General features: G+C 44.6%; 1 protein-coding gene across 2 annotated transcripts in view; it reads left to right on the top strand.

The window, feature by feature from the left end:
• Window positions 1-14,585, top strand: part of Dnajc18 (DnaJ heat shock protein family (Hsp40) member C18) — a 27,884-nt gene extending 13,299 nt beyond the window's left edge. For both annotated transcript variants that reach the window (XM_028762742.1, XM_028762743.1), the window contains 5 exons: window positions 2,485-2,670; window positions 5,509-5,615; window positions 6,820-6,929; window positions 8,112-8,284; window positions 13,110-14,585. In XM_028762742.1, the coding sequence (XP_028618575.1) occupies window positions 2,485-2,670; window positions 5,509-5,615; window positions 6,820-6,929; window positions 8,112-8,284; window positions 13,110-13,234 (701 nt within the window). In that variant the 3' untranslated portion in view covers window positions 13,235-14,585. The remainder of the gene's footprint in view (window positions 1-2,484; window positions 2,671-5,508; window positions 5,616-6,819; window positions 6,930-8,111; window positions 8,285-13,109) is intronic.
• Window positions 14,586-23,209: the final 8,624 nt, after the last annotated feature.

The following is a 23,209-nucleotide window of genomic DNA, read 5'->3' on the forward strand; positions in this document are numbered from 1 at the left end:
CCCAATAGTTTTAAAATTAAGGAATAAGGTTTATACAACAAAAGGTTGTAAATATGAGAATTCACTCATAGGCTTAGACCTTCAGTTACAGAAGTTAATATTACAATACATAGCAACAGAACCTCAACACCTGACTGTCCTGGAACTTGCTCTGTAGATCAGGCTGGCCTTGAACTCAAGAGACCCACCTGCCTCTGCCTCCTGAGTAGTGGGGTTAAGGGCAAGTGTTACCAAACCCTGATTTTTTTTTTTTTTTGGAAAAGGGTATTTTATTTATAACACATTTTGGGGGCTAGAGAGTTATCTTAGCAACTGAGAGCATTTGTTGCTCATGCAGAGGCCCTGGGTTCCATTCCTAGAACCTACAGAGTGGTTCATAAGGGGATCCAATGCCCTCTTCTGGTCTCAGAGGAATCAGATGAGCACATGGCACATATGCATACACACAAGCAAAACATTCATACACATAAAGTAATAAAATAAATAAACCTTAAATAATTTCTAGGGCTTGGAGATCAGTAGTTAATTGACTTGCTGCTCTTGCAGAGGATAGCAGTTTGGTGCCCAGAACCAATTTTGCTTACCATAGCTTTTAACTCCATTTCCAGGGGCAGCCAATGTACTCTTTATTGCTGAGCAATCTCTATTCCTAGGTTGTGATTTTTGAGATAATGTCTAATTATCTATCCGAGGGCTGCCTTGAGTTCCAAAATCTCCCATCTCAGTCTCCTGGATGGCAGGATTATAATTGTGTACTACCAGGCCCAGCTTATATGTCTTTATTGTACTGAAAGAAAGAAAGAAAGAAAGAAAGAAAGAAAGAAAGAAAGAAGGAAAGAAAGAAAGAAAACAAAACAGACTCACAAACTTTTATGTATGTTTGATATTTTGAAAAAGAAAAGACTTGAAAATCTTGTCCATTTACTTGTGTGGGGTGGGGGTATATAAAGGCCAAAGAACAACTTGCAGGAATTGGTTTTCTTCTACCATGTGGGTTCCAAGGATTGAGCTCATGTCTTCAGGCCAGGTGGCAAGTCCCTTTACCCACTGAACCATCTTGTGGGTACCTGAGAAACTTTTAAGTTATTCTTGAGGCTGGAGAGATAACTCAGTGGTTAAGAGCACTGCTATTCTTGCAGAGGACTAGTTTCAATTCCCAGCACCCTCACAGTGGCTCACAAATGTCTATAACTTCAGCCCCAGGAGATTCAACACCCTCTTCAAGCCTCTGTGGGAACTGTACACATGTGGTACATATATATTCAGACAAAATGCCCATACACAGAAATACATGAAATACATTTTTTGTTTGCTTGAGAAAATGTCTCTCTGTGTAGCCCTGGCTGACCTGGAACTACTATATAGACCAGTCTGGCTTTTAATTCACAGAGACCTGCATGTCTCTGCCTCCTGACTGCTGGGATTAAGGTGTGTGCTACCATGCCCAGCTAAAAATAAATCTTAAAAAAAAAGTCCCTGTATATCATGAGGACAGCTTTTCTGTTGTGAATCTGGTTCTCGGAGCATCACTAAGGGAGCATGTGGATAACCCATGTTCTCTTATATTTTTGGTTGTGAGCCCAGCCTTTAGTGGCTGAGCTGTCTTTCCAGCCTCCACATTCTCTATATTCATATAGAAGTCCTCTCACAAACCAATGAGAACCCTTTGTTTTTATCCAAGAAGGAGGAGTTTTGCAGATTATTTTACTTAGGAGATTGTTTTTTACTTCAACTTAATAATACTGTGAACTGTTTCAGTAAACTGCTACTCTTAAGTGAAATTAGAACACTGATGTGTGCGTGTGTGTGTGTGTGTGTACATGTGCATGTGTATGTTTATCAGATCCTGAGGCTTATATGGTAAGCATGATCCTTAACTCTGAGCTACAGCTCCATCCCCTAGAACATACTTTAAATTTTTTTAATTTATGCCTATGTGTGTGCTTATTTGTTTGTCTGTACACTCTGCACATACAGGTGTCCAGAGAGGCCAAAATAGGGTATCAAGAAACTAGAGTTAAAGGCGGTTGTGTGTCACCCATTATGATGTTAAGAACTGAACCTTGGTTTTGTATAGGAGCAGTAAGTGCTCTTAACCTCTGAGCCATCTCTCCAGCCTCACAGGTCTCACCTTGGAATGACAGGAACATGAGGCATTTCCCCAACATGTTTGAAATTATTGGCAGCATGAACTAGGGACAAAGTCCTAACTACAGTACAGCTGAGGTGTTTCAAGAACTCTTAGGGGTTAATGCTCTCTCCAATAGAGTTTCCAGTTATTGGATTCTAGTATTGTTCTTGGTTTATCAAGACTATGAACGATCTTTGGGGCTAGTCCTTTGGGGGAACTCTGTAGGCCTAAGTACCTCTGTTTGTAACCCTGTGAGGCTGTCTAGCACCAAGTCTGGGCTTCCTGCTATTGCTGCTGTGGTCACCCTTGGCCACAGCCGAGGATGTACTGATGTTGCTTTTCGTTGGTTGCAGCGATAGGAAATGCCTTTGCAGTCCTGAGCAATCCAGACAAGAGACTCCGCTATGATGAATATGGAGATGAGCAGGTGACTTTCACTGTCCCTCGAGCCAGACCTTATAATTATTACAGAGAGTTTGAAGCTGACATCTCTCCAGAAGAACTATTTAATGTGTTCTTCGGAGGACATTTCCCTTCAGGTTGGTTGTTTTTTTTTTTTTTTTTAAAGTCTTGCCTGCATGTATGTCTGTGTACCGTATGTGTGGCTGGTGACAGAGGAGGTCTCAAGAAGGTACTGAACTGGAGTTACATCTGTGAGTGGGTTCTGGGTCCTCTGGAAAAGCAGACAGTGCTCTTGGCCACTGAGCCATCTCTCCAGCCTGAGGTTAGTATCTTAAAATTATGATTCTTTATACCATTTATTTATGGATCTTAGCAGACTCTAGTTTGAAGATCTAAATAGAAGAACATTGGTGCTGGAGAAGCAGCAAGAATTTGGAGTGGGCTGCAGGGAGTTAGAGGAAGTCTCTAGCCTCCAGCTGTAAATAATGTCGTCAGCCATATCATTCATTTCTTTCACCATAGTCACCTGCCTGAAAAACAGGGCTGGTATTTCAGGGTTGCTTTGAAATATATATCTTTTATATTTATATCACGTGCATATTATTGCAGCACTATATGTTGAATCCAGGGCTCACAGATTCTAGGAAAGACAGTTTAAATAGCTGCTCTGCCTGGTTTTGAGCCCCTTATGTAGCCTAAGACAATCTGGCATTTGCTGTCATGGGCCCCACATGGTAGAAGGAGAGAAACAATTCCTGAAAGTTGTCCTTTGACTTCCATGCATGTGCTTTGCATGCCTGTACACAGGTACACACATGCATGTACACACATACACAAACACATACTAAATAAATGGATAAATGTAATATTTTTAAAAGTATTTTAGGGGCTGGGGTGGTGGCTCTGTGGTTAAGAAGCACTGGCTGTACTTGCAGAGGCCCAAGGTTTAATTGCTAGCACCCACATGGCTCACAACCATATGTACCTCTGGTCCCAGGAGACCTCACACCTTCTTCTGGCTTCTGTGGGCATTGCATGCACATGGTGCACAGACATACATGCAGACAAACACCCAGACACATAAAATTAACTAATTAAAATTTAAATGTCACAATGAATCGTTGGGAATATAACTGCCTATAATTCTATCACTTGATGGGGAGTGGGGAGGAAGAGCAGCAGGAGTTCAAGGTATTCCTTCAATACATAGCAAGTTTGAGGCCAGCTGGACTTCCTGAGTCTCTGTCTCAAACAAAACAGAACATAAAGGGGACTTGGGGCTTGGTGGTTAAGAGAGACCGGCTGTTGTTCCCGAGGATACAGGCTGGATTCCCAGTACTCACACAGTGACTCACAAACATCTGCGGCTTCACTTTCAAAGGGTTGACTTTTGCAGGCATGCCTGTGGCAGACATAAATACATGTAGATCGAATACTTAAACATTGGAGAGATGGCTCAGCAGTTAAGAGCACTGGCTGCTCTTCCAGAGGTCCTGAGTTCAATTCCCAGCAACCACATGGTGGCTCACAACCATCTGTAATAAGATCTGATGTCTACTTCTGGCATGCAGATAGAGTACTCATATACATTAAATAAATAAATAAATCTTTAAAAAAAAGCAAACCCTACTCAAATACATAAATATTTGTGGTTTTTTGAGACAAGGTCTCTCTACGTAGGCCTGGCTGTCCTGGAACTCAAACTCAGTCTGGCTTCAAACTCAGAGAGATCTACCATTATCTGCCTTGATTGCTGGGATTAAAGGTGTGTAAAAACCACACCCAGCAACATAAAATAGATGTTTGAATGAACAAATAAAACCTCATAAAAATGGCCCAGCAGTTAAGAGTACTTGTTCTTGTAGAGGACCTGGGTTCTATTTCCAGCAGCTCACACCATCTGTAACTCCATTTTCAGGTGGAGCTGATGCCCTCTTCTGGCTGCCGTGGGCACTGCATGCATATAGTACATAGACATACATGCAGGCAAACCATCCTGTTTTAGTAACTCTTCTATTGCTGTAAAAAGACATAATGACCAAGGCAACTCATATAAAAGAAAGAATTTAATTAGAGCTTGCTCACAATTTCTATCATCATCATAGTGGTGAGAGTCAGGGATGATGCTAGAACTGAGAGCTTTACATCCTGATGTTCAAGCAGCAGGCAGAGAGAGAGGGAGAGAGAGACTGGGACTGGTGTGGGTTTTTGAAATCCCAAAGCCCACGCCCATTGATATACTTCTTCCAACAAGGCCACAGATACTTCAACAAGGTCACAGGGCCTAATCCTCAAACAGTTCCACTAACTGGAACCCAACTATTCAAATGTATGAGCCTGTGGGATCCATTCTCATTCAAACACCACAAATGCATACATAAATAAAATAAATCTCTCTTTAAAAAAATCACAGTGAGCCCCCTGCCCATTTTTCAACTATCAATATGTTCAATAATACAAAAACCCAGAAAGTGTATCACAGAAATCTGGAAGTTGAGAAAATTCAAAGCCAAGAAAATAACTTGAACTTTTTGGGTTGCTAGGGGTGCAGCCTTGATTCCCCAGCATGCTAGGCGTGTGCATGCCCTTGCCGAGCTGCTCCTCAGTCCTATACATGATTGTTAGGAGCGACTATTAAAGATGCCATTTAGTAATACTGGGCACAGAAGCAAGCCTAAGTATGTCAGATAGGATTTATGGCCAAAATGTTCTCTCTCTTCTGGCCTTTTGGAGTTTCCTCCCACAGTCCTTGCAAAGGACGGTCTCCATGAAGTCAGGAGAGTCTTGTGCCCCCGTGCCCAGCTGGCCTCTTGGCTCACATTATTTTTCTGCTGGATCAGACAGGCAGTGCCCTGTCTTTAGCCTTGTTTGAAACAAGACTTTGAAAAGGACAGAAAAGGAATTGCCCTCTCATGAATGTTCTCTCTCCCACTCTCGGCCCTGCCATCCTCTGTCTAATCATGTCTCTTTTCCAGGAAATATTCACATGTTCTCAAATGTGACAGATGACAGTCACTATTATCGCAGGCGGCACCGCCACGAGAGGACACAGACACATAAGAGAGAGGAAGACAAATCTCAGGTGTGTGGGGAGCGGCAGTCATACCCATAGCCATACTGAGCCTGCTTCTGTGGGGGTGAGGAGACTGCTCCTACAGGGCCGTTGTGTGCCTGCTCTTGTGGTATAATCAGTGCTAGACTCACAGCTGAGCAACGTTGGTAAGATGAGCTGTGTAAGTGTTGGTACCTTCTGTGTATCCCAGCATCCCAGCTTCCCTCTCCCCTCTTTCCCCCTCTCCCCCCACCCCAATACTTTTTAATTTTGAGACAGGTTCTCTCTATGTAACTCTGGTTGTCTTAGAGCTCACTGTGTAGACCAGGCTGACCTTGAACTCAGTGAGATCCACCTGCCTCTGCCTCCAAAGTGCTGCAACCTCCATGTGAGTCACCAAGTCCAGCTTGTGAGGCTGTCCTGATTGAACTTGTTCTTACTACATAAAATAAGAATCTCTTTAAAGATACTCAGAACTAGCCAGGCTGGTGGCATACACCTTTGATCCTAGCACTTTGGAGGCAGAGGCAGGTGGATCTCTGTGAGTCTGAAGCCAGCCTGGTCTAAACAGTGAGTTCTAGGACAGCCAAGGCAACACAGAGAGGCCCTGTCTCAAAACAAAACAAAACAAAACAAACATAACAAAAACCAAAACCAAAAAATGAAAGAAAAAAGTCTTTGGGAGGAGCAGGACCAAGAAAATACCTTTTCCCCTTAGCAAAATGTCTCCTTCAATTTCAACTACCCAGGACCTGGTCCCATAGAACACAGCACTTCAGTCTACTGTGTGAGGCTGTTCAAGCTGGGGTCTCTGGCTGGCTCACAGTATCTGAAAGAATGTGTCCTTTTTCTAAGCTGTAGTTAATAAATGAGAGGAATGAACCTTGACCCTGCATTGTCAAGGAAGAATGTGGTCATCTCTGACAGTTAGATGTCATTGATTTTGGACAGCTGTGGTCAAGTAAGAGTTGCTTAGCAATAGCCACTCCTGGAGCCCAGTCCCTGTCTGGCAGAATTACCTAGAGGCCTAAGGGACTGCAGGATTATTGACAGTGCAGGTTGGAAGGGCTTTCTTTAGCCTGTCAGCAGAGAAAAAATGTGTCGTTTGCTTCTAAGCTGAGATCCAGCCTTTGTGGCAATGCTTGGCTTTGTGGGCATTCCTGCCCGTGTGTTAACAAGCTGCATTTCCTTTGGGACGTCTCCTCCTCTCAGGCTCTGCTCTGCTCTTTTACAGACTCCATATTCCGCATTTGTTCAGCTGCTTCCAGTTCTGGTGATTGTGACTATTTCTGTCATTACTCAGCTGCTGGCTGCTAATCCCCCATATAGTCTATTCTATAAATCGTAAGTGCAATGTTTCTAATTTTCCCCTAGCAACAGTCTGAAAGACAAAAGGCTTAAGGTTTTGCTGATTCATGCTGACATTTCATCTCACCTTCCTGTGGAAAATGCTGACCTTATGTTTCAGGGAATATCCATCCAGAGTTTCTCTAGTCTTTTTTGTGGAGATGAGAAATACTAAATTTACTTACTTGCAAACATCTAAGCTAAACGGAAAGGAACAGCCCAGCGGTAACAGTGTGGATGTTGGGTACTGCCTTAGGAGAGGGACTATTCTGTCACACAGCGACACCCTCTGGTCAACTGCAAAACAGTCAGAATTGGTTTAGAGAAGGATCAGCACCATAATTTGAGATTCATAGTTTTTTGTTTGTTTGTTTGTTTGTTTGTTTGTTTGTTTTGGTTTTTTTTGAGACAGGGTTTCTCTGTGTAGCCCTGGCTGTCCTGGAACTCACTCTGTAGACCAGGCTGGCCTCGAACTCAGAAATCCACCTGCCTCTGCCTCCCAAGTGCTGGGATTAAAGGCATGCACCACCACCGTCCGGCTTGAGATTCATAGTTAATCTTTCTTTCTCACCATGGTGGAGTTAGAGAGGACCCCAGTAGAGGCAAGTGAGGGCTCATACCTGTCGTCCAGCACTGAGGAGGCAGGGACAAAAGATTGCCATGAACTACAGTGAGAGAGAGACAGAAAAGAGAGAGAGCAGAGGGGGAGAGGGAGAGAGGAAGGGAGGGAGAGATGAGAGAAGATGAAGAGGGAAGGAGGCAGGGCAGATTGTGATTCATGGGTCTGGAATAGTCACTGGGATCTAGTAATTTCTTAAAATATTTTTTAATTCCAAGGAGGAGCTGGAGAGACAGCTCAAAGATCAAGAGCACTGGCTGCCCTTGCAGAGGACTGGGTTTAATTCCCAACACTCACATAGTGGGATATAACCATCCATAGCTCTACTTCCAGAGGAATCAGACACCCTGTTCTGGTCTCTGCATGCAAATAGTTCACAGATGTACTTGTAGGCAAAATACTAAGACACAGAAAATTAATACTAATTTTTTTAAAAATTGCAAGAAGTGAAATTTGTTACCTATAAGAACATAGAGATGATGGCAGTCATATTTAGAGGCCAGAGCCAGGAGTAAGATTGCCAGCTATTACAAGCTGATGTGAGATACTTTCTGTTTCAGAACCTTGGGCTATACCATTTCTAGAGAAACACAGAACCTGCAGGTGCCTTACTTCGTGGATAAAAACTTTGACAAGGCCTACCGAGGGGCTTCTCTTCGTGACCTGGAGAAAACAATAGAGAAAGATTATATTGATTACATCCAGACGAGTTGTTGGAAGGAGAAACAGCAAAGTAAGTCAAGCCACACAGGCCTCACTGGTGGCAGGGACCTACTATCATGATGTCTCCCCAGCCTCCTGACCCCTCTATTCTCCTGGTTTGGATCACATATTTATGTCAACAGAGACAGAGGACAGGCACCTACTCAGATACTACAGCAAAGACTTCAAGTTTATTGACATGTGACTGGGGTTGGAAACATAAAAACTCAGGCATCTTTGTATTTACCCACTTACCTATTGTATTCTCCTCTTCCCCTCAGGGTTGGGATATGAGGGGTGGGGACTTACTACATAGCCCTAGCTGACTTAGAACTCACTGCATGGACCAGGCTGGCTCTGCCTGCCTCTGCCTCTAGGCTGCTGCTCTGTAGTCCTGGATTTCTGTTCCTCCTGAGGATTTAAGATTATGAGTATACACAAGCTTTCCCATCCTACTGCCTTTTTTTTTCTTTTAAAAAAATGCTTATTTTTACAAGAATGTGTGCACATTCCATTAAGTGTGGGTGGCACTCAGAGACACCTCGTGGGGTGCTGTGCATTGTGACTGTTGCTCTTGTCACTGCCTTGAGGTTCCCAGCCTTGCCAGCTGTTGATGACCCTATTGTAAATCCCAGGCTTCCTCCTGAAGGTCTCGATGCTCTCTGATTTCCTTCACAGTTCCTAAATTAAGAAGAACCTGATTGAACCAGCCTAGCTTTCTAAGTCAAGTCAGAAGTATGTAAGTTGTGGTGCACACCTTTAATCCCAGCACTTGGGAGGCAGAGGTAGGCGGATTTCTGAGTTTGAGGCCAGCCTGGTCTACTGAGTGAGTTCCAGGACAGCCAGGGATACACAGAGAAAATCTGTCTTGAAAAACCAAACAAGGAGATGGAGGAGAAGGTAAGAAGAGAAAGAGCAAGAAGGAGGAGAGGAAAAAGCAAAGTAGTAATAGTTGCCGCAGCTGCTGGCATGGGGTCTCTTTTCCCCTTATCTCTTGTTGCTTGTGGGTACATTGAAGAAACGTGGCCTCCTGGGTCTGGCTTTTCAGTAGGATGAATGTGAACGTATCTATCTACTCTTTCCCTGACAGAGGTCAGTGGGGTGACAGTGTCTGCCACTCAGCTTATAGCTCCAGTTGTTACTGAGGAGGTCTGGGAGGACTGGAGGTCTTGCTTCAGCCAGTAACTTCATTTTTTTATCTCACTCAGCCCCCGACCTCCTCACACATACACACAGAGTAACTGCATCTTGGCTTTGCAAACTGGGGTTTGGTTGATTTAAAAAAAAAAAAACAAAAACAAAACAAAACTATAACTCATCTTTTAAACTTTACTTTGGATGTCCTTAAATGTCTACTGATGGAGTTTGTTCTTTGGTTAAGGTGCTTGTCCCCTTGCTGGCCCTTCATGTACTCCTACCCCCTCCACCGAGTTAAGCTGGCCCTCTGGTGTGTTCCTCTGCTCTTTACTCTTCCCACTAGCGCAGCACTGAGCTTTAGTGGTGTATGGTTCATATCCGTTCCCTCTGCAGGGCTGCGAGCTCTGGGGGCAGACTGTCTTACTAACTCTGGTTGTGGGCTGCGTGCTCAGCACGGGTCAATAGAGAAGAGTCTCATACTGGAAAGCAGAGAGCTGATGATGAGTGTTACTGTCTTGCCTCTCTCCCTCAGGGACCTAGTCTCAAATAAGGGGCAATTAAACAGGATGACATTACTTTTACCTGTTAAATTAGTTTGTTTTGTTTTGAATCAGAGTCCCACTATGTAGCTCTGGCTGTCCTGGATCTGACTATGGAGACAGGCTTGTTTAAATTAGGTTTTCTCTTTTTAAAATTAGTGAAGAGCTGGGTGTGGTGGTATAGGCCTGTAATTCCAGTAAGTGGAAGGTACAGATAGGAAGATTTTGAGTTTAAGGTCTGACTGAGCTACATAGTAAGACTCTGTCTTGGGGGGAAAATCAGGCTGATGAGATGGATCAGTGGGCAAAGGCAGTTTACACGAAGCCTCACCTGAATTCTATCCAGGATCCAGTAGTAGAAAGAACTCACTCCCAGAAGTTGTTCTCTGACCACCACATACATATTATGGTACATGCAAAAGGCACGCGCGCGCGCGCACACACACACACACACACACACACACACACACACACGAGAGAGAGAGAGAGAGAGAGAGAGAGAGAGAGACAGAGAGAGAGAGAGAGAGAGAGAGAGACAGAGAGAGAGAGAGAGAGAGAGAGAGACAGAGAGAGAGAGAGAGAGACAGAGACAGAGACAGAGACAGAGCAAATCCATTGAATGAGCCTGATGTGTGCAGGTCATCAGTTCTGAATGGAGATTGTCAGCACATACCCCTGTAAAAATCTGTTCGTAACATTTAAACACAGTGGTTCTGTGGAGCCTCCACACCGCCTGAGTGCCATTTGAGAGCAGGCAGCATCTGCCCTCTGAATCCAGCAGCAAGTGCTGCCAGGAAGGTTAAATTTAGCACTTTGAGGTTGTAAAAATAAACTCACTTGAGAACAAAGTTCACTCATGGCAAAATACCAAATGGAAATTTTATCAAGACTAGCCATTGTCTTTTAAAATCTTTATTATTTATTTTATTTGCTTTTCCTTAGAAAGCCTAATATGGGTGATCTTCTATGAGTAATCCTCTACTATGGATGAGAGTTGTCCTGTTTACTCCTTCATGGCTATATCTGCATGTTATATGAACTGCCAGGGAAAGTGGCCATGCCACTGTACTGGGCAGAATGCAAGTAACAGGCAAGAACTGCCTCCTGGCCTGGTCCAGCAGAGCTGAGTGAATACTTCTTTGCATGACCTTGAGCAGGATAACAGACTGGGCAGAATCTTAGGCTTTGAAGTGGGGGCTAGGGGGGAAGTATTCATTCCCTCCTGAGATGTTGTATGACATGGATGTAGCTTAGCACAGTGCCTGGCACACAGTGAATACCTGATTCCTGGTGAGACCCCCGCTTGAACAGCCAAAGACTTTTTTCTTTCATTTTACCTATGGGTTATTAAGTATGGAACTGGAGAGATGGCTCAGTGGTTAAGAGGACTCGCTGTTCTTCAGAGGACACTGGTTCAGTTCCCAGTACCCATATAGGATGACTTTAAAGGTGAGCCTGGTCTACAGTCTAAGTTCCAGGACAGCCAAGGTTACACAAAGAGACTCTGTCTTGAAAAACAAAAAACAAGCTGGGCAGTGGTGGCGCAAGCCTTTAATCCCAGCACTTGGGAGGCAGAGGCAGGCGGATTTCTGAGTTTGAAGCCAGCCTGGTCTACAGAGTGAGTTCCAGGTCAGCCAGGACTATACAGAGAAACCCTGTCTCCAAAAACAAAACCAACCAACCAACCAAACAAACAAACAAAACAAAAACCAAAAAGACAAAACCCAGCAGAAGGAGATTGTTCTAGTGAAGAGAGAGCCGGTCTGTTCTTGTGCACTGGTGTAGCTATGACTCTAAAGGAGCAAAGTGCAGACATTTCACAGACGCCTCCTGCATAACCTTCCCACCTGCCAGAGAAGTCCTAGACAGGAGTGCCACACACACAGGAGCCAAAACCTAACACTTGAGTGCAGCCCAGCCCTCCCCAAAGCCCCATCACCTGCAAGGCGACTGTGCCAAGGCAGGCCCTGCCTAGGAGGCTCTGTGGGCACCCGCACCCACTGCCTGCCAAGCCACTGTGGGCCAAAGTCCAGTCTTATTGTACAGGGAGGGGTGTCAAGCTTCCCCACCCTCACACTGGCGTCCTGCACTCCATCTGCACTTTGGGCCTGCCTCGGGGTAAATAGAATCACTGTAAGCAGAGATGCCAGGCAGTGCTTCATGTTGATAGAAACTTACTCAGTGGTCCATGCCCATTGTTCCTCCTGGCTGAGTGCTAATTCCTGTGTCCTTGTACTTTATTGATTAATCAGACAGGTGCATCTTGTTCCACAAAGAAAAACAAAACCTGTCAGCAAGGTGATTAAGAATGGAAGGCATATTTCAGAATGATTAAAATAGCATTTTCAGAAGCACTGTCCTTTAAAAGCTGCCTGCTATTGGAGACTTTAGGAAGCCACGAAGCCCAAGCAAGCATGCCATCCTATTAATATGTGGCACATGTGACATTTCTCTGAAGGTGCATTTCCAGAGCTCCCACCAAGGAGGAGGGGCTTCCAGGAGAATCAAAACTTAGAGCAACCACCATGGAGTTGGAAAACACAACAGAGATTATATTCCAGTTAAACATAGAACAGACTTCTCTATCATGAGGAGAAAATGAAATTTATTTAGTTAAGGAAACAAGAGGCCAGTGAGCTGGTGACTTTTGGAAGAGCAATTTGTGTTTGTAACCTCCATATGTGGTAAGGGAACGAAGAAAGCTGCCGGCCTGGCCTTCTATAGATGGTCACCTGCCAGAGCAGCCTGTGCCATGTGTGACCTAGGAGTCTGCAGTGCTGAGGGAAGAGTGTAGCAGCTGTCTTTGTTCAGATGACAGGAATAGGCGATTGGGCTCCAGGCCCTCCAACTGCCATCTGATCACCACTGGTAGCCAGGCTGTGGCAATCTCCTCTTTCTGCACATGTGCGAGCTTCCTAAGCCTGTGCCAAGTGTTTGTTGATAAGAACTAAGCCTAGTACTTTTATATAGCACAGATTCTGCGGGGCTCTCAGGTCACAGACAGCCTTAACCCTTCCTCAGAACCTGGCGCAGTGCCCAATCGTTGCTCTAGGGTAGAGGAGGAATGCTTGCCGATGGAATAGAATAAAGTGGTAGCAAAATAAGGTCGTTTGAATCTAGAAAGGCTGAAGTGAACCAAGTGCCCAGCCTTAACGAACCCTCACCTGTTGTGTCTTTCAGAGTCGGAGCTGACCAATCTGGCAGGGTTATACAGAGATGAGCGACTGCGGCAGAAAGCAGAGTCACTGAAACTCGAAAACTGTGCAAAACTTTCCAAGCTCATCGGCCTCCGAAGGGCTGGCTGAGGGCCAGTGATCCTGCTTTGGGTGGGGTTTCTTACCCGTTACTATTACATTGCAAATCTCATTTTATAATACAAGTTAGGAAATATGAGCACTCTACTATCTGCTAACTTTGTTGGAGAGAGAGCTGCAGCGGATGGGGACTTGTTTCCCTCCGGTCCTTCCCCAGGCCTGGCTCCCAGGGCAGCAACAGTTTGTCTTAGTCACACGAATGGTGGAGTTTGGCCCCAGCTCCTCTGTGAGTGTAGGTCAGGGCATCCCAGAGAAGACCCATGTTTCTTCCTTCATCTAGTCTGCAGCAAAAGCCCACTACCTAGGCATGTCTAGGCTTAGCCAGTGCACTTCAGAGTATTGGTGATGTCTGCCAAGAGTTATACCTCTCCTTCTGTAGAACCACATCTCTCGATTTTCAGCTTCCCATGCCATAAGGACAGTATAGAGAAATTGAATGATTTAGCCAGTGGTTCAGTGTTATCCAAATCTCTGTTGAGTCAGGAGCATAAGCAAGGCTGCCTGATTTGAGGTTTCTTTTCTTTCTTTTTTGAGAGAAGGACTGGCTCACTCTGAAGCCCAGAGTAGCCTGGAACACACTACATAGTCCAAGCTGGCCTTAAGTCTGCAGTGATTCTCTCCCTCCTGGAGCCTCTTGAGAGCTGGGATTTCAGCTGTAAGCCACCATAGCCAGTGAGGTTCCTTTATTTTCTTAGTCTTCTCTTTCAGATATCTAAGAAGTAAAACCTGTTGAGCAGGCTGGGTATGGTGACTTTAATCTTAGCACTTCTGAGGCAGAAGGCAGTCCATTCTCTCTGAGTTCAAGGCCAGCCTGGATTACATATCAATTCCAGACTAGCCAAAGTTACATAATGAGATCTGGCCTCAAAAAAAAAAAACAAAAACCTCAAAAAACAAGCAAGCAAGCAAACAAACAAACAAACAAACACCCTGTGGCGCTGTGAAACAGTTCAGTGAACAGTTCAGCAGCAGGAAGCAGGGCTAAGGGAGAAGGTGAAATCCAAGACTGTCAGCTCTTCACTGTAGAGTCCCTGGTCTGGACTGGAGAGTATTCTCTGGGTCCCTCCCTTTAAAGCATCATTTATAGGTTGTATGGTGAGTACAAGAATGCACAGAAGGGCAGTAGTCAAACCCAAGAGGAGGCACAGGTGGCCAGCAGGCTGTGGCTCAGGCAGAGAGACACAAAGGGAAGAGCCTGTCACTTGGCACGAGGGGCTCACGTTAGCCAGCAGCCGTTTTGTGTAACTGAGTGCCCTGCACATTTTAGTATAAGATAGTGATGTAACCTTTCATCTGTTCAATGTTTATGGAATGCCTACTACAAAGCAAGCCCTTTCACTCACATGGTGTTTCATTTCATTTTGTTTTTTAAATTATTCCTCCTAACAATTTGTGAGGCTGCCGTATTAGTCCTTTTATCAATCAGAACATTGGCCATAGAGGATGAACGGTCGGCCTAGGTCATATGACTCGGTGAGGAAATACAGTGTGTGAGAGATCATCCTATTCGTCTGGTGATTCTAGCCAGGTTGGCAAAGCAGAGATTCTCCCTCCTTCAGGACACCTCCACCCCTAATGTGCATCCTTCCCATGGCAGTCCTGAGTCCCCTCAGGGACGGCTTCCCTGCTGGGCTTTTAGAGGCAGGACCAGGGCTGGAGAGATGGCTCAACAGTTAGAAGAGCAGTGGCTGCTCTTCCAGAGGACTCAGGTTCAATTCCCTACACCCACACGGCAGCTCCCAACATTCTGTAACTTCAGTTCCAGAGGACCTGACTCTCCTCTGGCCTCCATAGGCACTGCATGCACACGGTGCACAGACACACACGCAGGAAGAATACCCACATACATTTTTTAAAAAGCAGGACGCTTGATACAAATCCTTTAGAGGCAGAAAAAGCAGCTCTTTCTAGAGCTAAGTGATTAGTTGCCTAGGTTGCGTGGTTGGCCTTCCTGTGGCGGGCAGAGTCAGACTAGAGTTCCTGAGCTGCCCAGATTATCATGAGACTGAATTTAAAAGGAGAAACAGGTAATTGGGTTATAGTCCATGTCTTTTTTTCTTTTCTGTTTCTTTTTAGGTATGGTCTCATGTCACCCAGGCTGGCCTCAAAAGTTCATACACAGTCAAAAACCTTGAACTTTTGTTTTTAGGGGAGGGGGCAGTTCTAGACAGTTTTGTTTTGTTTGGGTTTTTTTTGTTTGTTTGTTTGATTTTTAGTGTAGCACTGGCTATCCTGGAACTCATGCTGTAGACCAGGCTAACATTGAACTCAGAGATCTGCCTGCCTCTGCTTCCTGAGTGCTGGGATCAAAGGCATGCACCACCATGCCTGGCCCTGTTGGTTTGTTTTTTGAAACAGGGTTTTTCTGTGTAGCCTGGTTGTCCTGGAACTCACTTTGTAAATCAGGCTGGTCTTGAACTCACAGATCTTTCTGCCTCTGCCTCCTGAGTACTGATTATCTGGATTCAAGGGGTATTCCACTACTTTCTGAGACTTTGAACTTCTGATCATCCTGCCTCTGCCTCCTGAATGCTAGAATCAGTCCTGGTTTATGTGGTGCTGGAGAATGAACCCAAGGCTTCATGCAATGCCAGCCTACCGAGCTACATCCCCAAATTTATCTTCCTAATTTTTTGAGAATCTCTTTAACAGCAGGGAATGTGCCAGGCATGGTGGCACAATGCAGAGGCAGACAGAATACTGTGAGTTCAAGACCAGCCTACTCTACATAGAAAGTTCATAGTGAAACCCTATCTCTCTCTCTTTTTTTTTTTTTCCGAGACAGGGTTTCTCTGTGTAGCCCTGGCTATCCTGGAACTCACTCTGTAGACCAGGCTGGCCTTGAACTCAGAAATCCGCCTGTCTCTGCCTCCCAAGTGCTGGGATTAAAGGCGTGCGCCACCACCGCCCGGCTGAAACCCTATCTCAAAACATACATTATACAATGTACCCATGAATGAAACAAACTTGTGGAAAGTTCCTAGACATGAAAGCTTTCCTTTCCCAGCCCCAGCCTCTGCTAGAAAATGAACTGTGGTGAAACTTGCCTGACAGGGTAACTCCCCTCCTAGAGGACCTTTACTGGTTGTGTGGATTTCCTGGCATTGATGAGTTATCCGTGAGGTGATAACCAGAGCCAACACAGCGTTAACTGTCACACCTAATTGTCTGTTCTTACGGCCTGGTGGCACTGTTTGATTTATTACTGTAGACTATAGTACTCATATCTTGTTTCTTTGCTTCAGTTGAAAGATAATTTGGCACTATCTAGAATAGTGTTAAACTCTTAATTCCTTGCTTAAAATTTAGATATTTTGTCTGTGTATTGGTAAAATAAGCTTTGTTCTCTTGCCTACCATCTTTTGGGAGATTTCCTGGCAGTGTAAGTTCTTGCTGTCGGTGTGGCTCACAGCTTGAGACCACCGAACGGAGACTGATGGGAGTGAGGCTCACACAGGAATAGAAGCTGCCATTCATGTGAGGAGCTTTCTTTAGTGAGATGCAGACAGAAAAATCCTTCTCCTTGTAAGGAACAGTAGAGCTTGAAGGAGCTTGTTCATCACTCAAGTCAGGAAAACCTCTCCGCTTCCTCGATCAGCTCCAGGCCTCTCAGCTTGGGAGAAGTGACTGGTAAGAAAGTAGCATTGCTACGCGTGCTCATGGGAACTGTTAGAAATGACAGAGGATGCTGAGAGCCCTGCTGGAGCCTGGATCCCGCAGGCTGCACACCTCAGAGCTGGCACTGCCAGAGGCACCTTGGGAATCCCAGCAGGTTCCTGTTGCAGCTGGTCCTAACAACCAACCCATTGTCTGCATGCACTGCCCCTCACAGGAGCCAGCATTGAATCTGTATTCACTTAAGGTGTTACTGGTGTCCTAATAGATTTATTTTGGGAAAGGGCCAAGTTCCTATACATCATAATGTTTGGGCCTGCACTGTTAATACCTCATGCAGTATCAAGTCACCGTTACATCCTGAGTACATTTGCATCACACTCGGTTTTCAGAGGCGGAGAAGGAAGTGTTCTGTGACCAGAGTCAGGAATGACACGTGTGAAATTAGTCGGCAGTGGAAAATGCTGAAAAATCTGGTCACTTGACCCAAGGCAACTGGAATGTTTTAACAAAGTGAACATTAAACGATTTTACATACAAAATGTGACTTTATGGCTCCTCATTGTTCAGCCATTGCCTGCTGTCCTCAGAACATGCTTAGAATCATTTTGGACACAGTTGCTACTGTGGAATAGTTTGTATTTAGAACAGCACATAATACCGATGGCATGAATACTAGAACTGTTTATTTTGTTTTGTTTCAAGACACAGTTCTGCCTGCCTCTGCCTCCCGAATGCTGGAATTAAATGCTTGCACCACCACCACCACCTGGCTAAGGATTTCTTTTAAAGATTTATACCTTTTTTTTTATGTATATGGGTGTTTTACCTACATGTATATCTATAAACCATGTAGTGCCCTTGGAGGCCAGAAAAGGGAGTCAGTTGTGAGCCATCATGAGGGTGATGTAAACAGAACCTGGGTTCTCTGCAAGAGAGTAAGTGGGGTTTTTTTTGTTTGTTTGTTTGTTTTTAAAATATTTTATGATATATAATATTTTATTATATAAATATATATAATTTCAGCAAGAAACAATTTAAAATGACAACACTCTTACATTAACAGTGAAAACAAAATAGAATTCAATTTATTTATTTATTTACTTACTTATTGGTTTCTTGAGACAGGGTTTCATTGTGTAGGCTGGCCTCGAACTCACAGAGATCCACCTGCCTCTGCCTCTCGAGTACTGGGATTATAGTTGTGAGCCACTATGCCTGGATCTTATAGTAACTGTTATTGACTGTTTATAAATGTTTGTTGTGGTTTTCTTTAACCCAGCTAGCTTCCAAATAATTGAGTCTGGACTATTATATTTATTTATCAAGCTTTAAGGGCACAACAACTGAGCAGTATCGCTCTATTTTAATCCTCTAAACTGGTCTGGCTACCTCCCAGGCAAAATCCCAGCGATAATTGCATTTTAGTATTGATGTGGCTCCCTGAGCTCCAGGTGTGTCACATAGTGTCTCCTGGACCCTTTCTCTGAAGTGAGAGCCCACTTCCGCTTCCTTTCTCCCCTCCCCTGGCTAGGAGGAAATCCAACCCTATTTTCTCCCCTGCTCAGTCTCTGGCTGATCAACTTCTTTATTAACCAGTCAGGGAACAATTGGGGAGCAATGTTTTGCAACCAGATAGGGGTGCATAGAAATCAGCATTTCAGCCAGGTAGTGGTGGCATACGCCTTTAATCCCAACACTTGGGAGGCAGAGGCAGGCGGATTTCTGAGTTCGAGGCCAGCCTGGTCTACAGAGTGAGTTCCAGGACAGCCAGGGATACACAGAGAAACCTAAAAAAAAAAAAAAAGAAAAAAGAAATCAGCATTTGAATGACACAAAGATAATCTTGACACACAGCACAATAACATTATGCCTACAAGTATTTTTGTTTGTTTGTTTGTTTGTTTGTTTTTGAGGGAAGGTTTCTCTGTGTAGCTTTGGCTATACTGGAGCTCATTTTGTAGATCAGGCTGGTCTTTAACTCAGAAATCTCCCTACCTCTGCCCTCTGAGTACTGAGATTAAAGGCATTTACCACCAACTTACATTATAGCAATTCTTTAAGAGAGGGTTGGGAGTGTTGGAGAGATGGTTCAGCAGTTAAGAGTATATACTGTTCTTCCAAAGGTCCCAATTTGGGTTCCTAGCACTCACATTGGGTGGCTCACAGTCACCTGTAACAGAGATTGAAGGTGTGTGCCACCATCACCCAGCAGAAGCTCAAATTTTTAAAAAGAAAAAAAAAGCAATGAAAAACTCAGACAGAATGAATGTAAATTTTAATTATAAAACAAGAATATGAACAGAGCATTTGAAATTATCTCAATCATTTAGTAACTCATAGTATTATAAGATCTAATCTTAAGAAATCATTATTTTATTTAAAAAACTTAAGTTGGACAGCTTATTTGTTATGAGAGTTAAAACATGTTTACAAAAGAACCTATTGATAGATCAGTTCCTATTCTGAAATAACTGTATAAAAACAACATGACACCGTGAAGCCAAATAGCTAGAAGCAACTTAATCCTTATTTCTCTTTACTGAAAAAGTCAGTATAGAGATGGGGGGTGGGGGGTTGGGAACAGCAGAGAAGAGTGAACCCACAGCGAGTGCCTGTAGGGGAAGGACGCAACTTTAACTGAATCCAGTCACTTCCATTAAGGATTCCATCACATAGCAGTGGCAGAATGCCACAGCCAATCTGGATCAAGACTAGAATTAGCATCAGAGACATCAGTGTCACTCAGCTCTTTCCTGGCTTTGTTCCATACAGCCTGTTTTTAACAAAGTTTTGGTTTAAAACTATCATTCATGGTATTTAGTATTTACATAGTCAAACTTGTTAGATCTCCTTCTTCGACCAACGTGCATGTGAGAATTCAGCAGAGTCTGAGAACTTGCAGGTGGGCTGGGTCAGGGAACAAATGATACCTACCCCAGAACTCCTAGAGCAAACACCTAGTGCAGTGATTCTCAACCTGTAGGTCACAACCCCTTTGGAGGTCGTAAATCAGATATCCTGCATATCAAATGTATTATGATTCATAATAGTAGCAAAATTAAAGTTATGAAGTAGCAGAGAAAATAATTTTATTTTGAGGGTTACCACAGCATAAGGAACTGTATTAAAAGGCCATGGCATTAGGAGGGTTGAGAGCCACTATGCTAATAAGTTATAGCTATACAATGGCTGATTACTTAGCATCACTCTAAACTTCAAGCTTAGCGTTCCTCTGTAAGAACCTGACTCACCTTAGCAGCAAAAATATAGTTTGGGGTCATCACATATGAAGAACTGTATTGAAAGGTCACAGCATTATTAAGGTTAAGAGCCACTGTCTTGGTTAGTTTTCACTTTGCCTTGGCATCCCTAGTGCTAGGATCACAGGTGTATGCTACCCCGCCCTGAAAATCTTAGTTATTATCTCCAAAACATCCCAGACCTCTCTTCTGATACCAGTAGATGCACATTCCCAAACTTCCATCCACTGGCACTGCAGTAGCTTTACCCTCTTGCCTCGGTTATTTCAGTAGCTTGCTTTTGTCCCCAGCACTAAAATCATCAAAGTTCTAATCATAGTTGTCTTAGTTAGGGTTTTACTGCTGTGAACAGACAACATGGCCAAGGCAACTCCTATAAGGACAGCATTTAATCGGGGCTGGCTTACAGGTTCAGAGATTCAGTCTATTATCATCAAGGAAGGAGCATGGCAGCACCAGGCAGGCATGGTGCAGGAGGAGCTGAGAGTTCAACATCTTGTCTGAATGCATACAGGAGAAGACTGGCTTCCAGACAGCTAGGATGAGGGTCTTATAGCCCACTCGTACAGTGACACACTCCCTTCGACAAGGCCACACCTCCTAATAGTACCATTCCCCAGGCCAAGCATATTCAAACCACCAAAATAGCCAACTTTTGTTTTGAAGATATTTTTGTTTTGTTTTGTTTTGAAATAGGGTTTCTCTGTGTAGCCTTGGCTGTCCAGGAACTCACTCTGTAGACCAGGCTGTCTCAGAGTCAAGGATAACTGGTAGACTGTTACTGGGAGCAGGGAGCTCAGGCTGAGGACCATCAATCCCAGTTTCTCCATGAGGGCTGCCTGAGCTTTCTCAAAGCGCAGTGGGTGGCTGACACAACTTGCCTAGAGTGATAGTAACAGGAGCTGACACTGTCTGAAGGCCTTTTGTATGGGTGGGGATGTGGCACATATGTGTATATGTGTGTCCAGTCCCGGGAGTTTGAACTCTGCCTTCATGTATGCTAGCCAAGGTTGTGCTGAGGTTACAAACATCATCATAAGCAGCTGGAAATGGATTTATGTTTGTTTGTTTGATTGATTGGCTTCAGGTTTTGGTATTATGAAAGAGGATCTCACTATGTAGTCCTTACTGGCCTGGAACTTGATATGTAGAGCAGGCTGGCCTCAAACTCACAGAGATCTGCTGGAATTAAAGGTGTGCATCATCACTACCCAGATAAACCCTCTTGATGTAAATTGCCTTGGTCATAGTGTTTTATCACATTAAAAAAAAAAGTAACTACTTACACTGACTATGGATTCAATGTGACCAGCTTGCTTCAAGCCCCTGCTGCCATGCTTTCCACCATGATGGACTGTGCTTCCAAACTGGGTCAAAATAAACCCACCTTCCTGCCTGCCTGCCTGCCTCCCTCAGTTCCTTCCACCCCTCCCTTTTTCCTTCCCTTCCTCCCTCCTTTCGTCTATCCCTCCTTCCCTCTCTACCTTTCTTCCTTCCTTCTTTCCTTCTTCCTTCAAGCTGCTTTTGTTAAGCGTTTTGTCACAGCATCAAGGCAAGTGACTAGTGGACGTGCTCTTTCTCAGGCAGGACCATCACACCACCCTGAGTCTCTCTGAGCCCAGAAGCCCAGAATGCCTGCTGACAGAGACTCTGTGATGGTGTCTGACAAGGGTAACCAGTCCTCATATCCATGATGGATCCAAGGTTCTCTCCTTGTGGCCTCCTCTATCATCAGGAACTGGTTACTAGAACCTCCCAAATATACATGAGGAAGCCTATTCAGATTTATTGGGTGAACACTGAGTGACAATGACATGAAGTAACATCTTATAAAAGATCTGAGGGATGGAACAGAGCACAGTTGATGGAGGAAGACTAAGGATCACTGCCCTGGGGGGACTCTGCAGCTTTGTCTGGAGTAACTCAGGTAAACATCCTCATGAACTAGACTAGGTCTGTACAAGAAACCCTGTGCTCAGGCCACAAACTTCAGGGACCCCTAGGCACATGCTATCCATAGCTGTAACCACCAGGTAATATAGCTATTGAAAATGTGGGCTGAGGGTGTAGCACAGAAGTAGATCGCTTTCCTAAAATGAAAATTACAACTGAAGTTAAAAAAAAAAAACTATAAATATCTTGGGCAGGGGGCTGAAGAGATGGTCCAGTGACTATGAGAATGCATATTGCTCTTCCAAAGGACCAGAGTTCAATCCCCAGCGGCTTACCTGTAACTCCAGCTGTTGTCCCTGAGTGGTGCACCACAAAAGCTGCTGCACTAGAACTGCTGTCAAAGCAGAGGCAGGCCCCTGCTTCCCACCCCAGCCTACAGCCACCGCAGCAAAATGTCCCACAGGAGCTGTCCAAAATGGTGGCTCCTGTCAAAATGGTGGCTTTATGGCATCTCCTCAGCCTACAGCTGTCACCGGAGCTTCAGGAGCTGTCCACGGTGGTGGTCCCTTTCCTGCCTCAGACTACAGCTTTTGTGAAAAACCATTGCAGGAATTCCAGTACCAGAGGAGCTGTCCACAGTGGCAGCACCTCCTCTCTAGCCCCACCACCACCAACAGCCCTACAGAGATGGCACCTCAGCAAAAGCCAGCTGCAGCCGGGAAGAACTTCCCATCCTAACCCTTGGGCCTGATGCAGGGAAATGGGGGTGGGGGGAAAAAGCCACTAATCCCTAAGCAAGAAACCCCACCAATCCCTGAACTTCCCACAAAACCCCACCAATCTCTGACTCCCCCAAGCTCAGGACTTGAAATCCCACCAGAATCCCTCTGGAAATCTTTGCCTTGAGAAGGTCTGCCACCTCAGAAATCCTATATAAGCACCACCCCTTTGTCTAGTTCCTGTTGTCCACTCCCAGAGCAGAGGGCAGCCATCCCTGGATTCCTCCTCCTCCTCCCCCCTCCTCTTCCTCCTCTCTTCCTCTTCTTCCTCCTCCTGGAGTCTTCCCTTCAATAAACCACCTTTATGAGATTTACTGCCTGGAGTGACACTCAGCTTTTGAAGAAGCTGAGAAGAAAAGAAGCGAAAAAAGAAAGAAAGAAAGAAAGAAAGAAAGAAAGAAAGAAAGAAAGAAAGA

This window comes from Grammomys surdaster, unplaced genomic scaffold (genome assembly GCF_004785775.1).
Source record: "Grammomys surdaster isolate TR1022 unplaced genomic scaffold, NIH_TR_1.0 135, whole genome shotgun sequence".
NCBI classification, from domain to species: Eukaryota; Metazoa; Chordata; class Mammalia; order Rodentia; family Muridae; genus Grammomys; species Grammomys surdaster.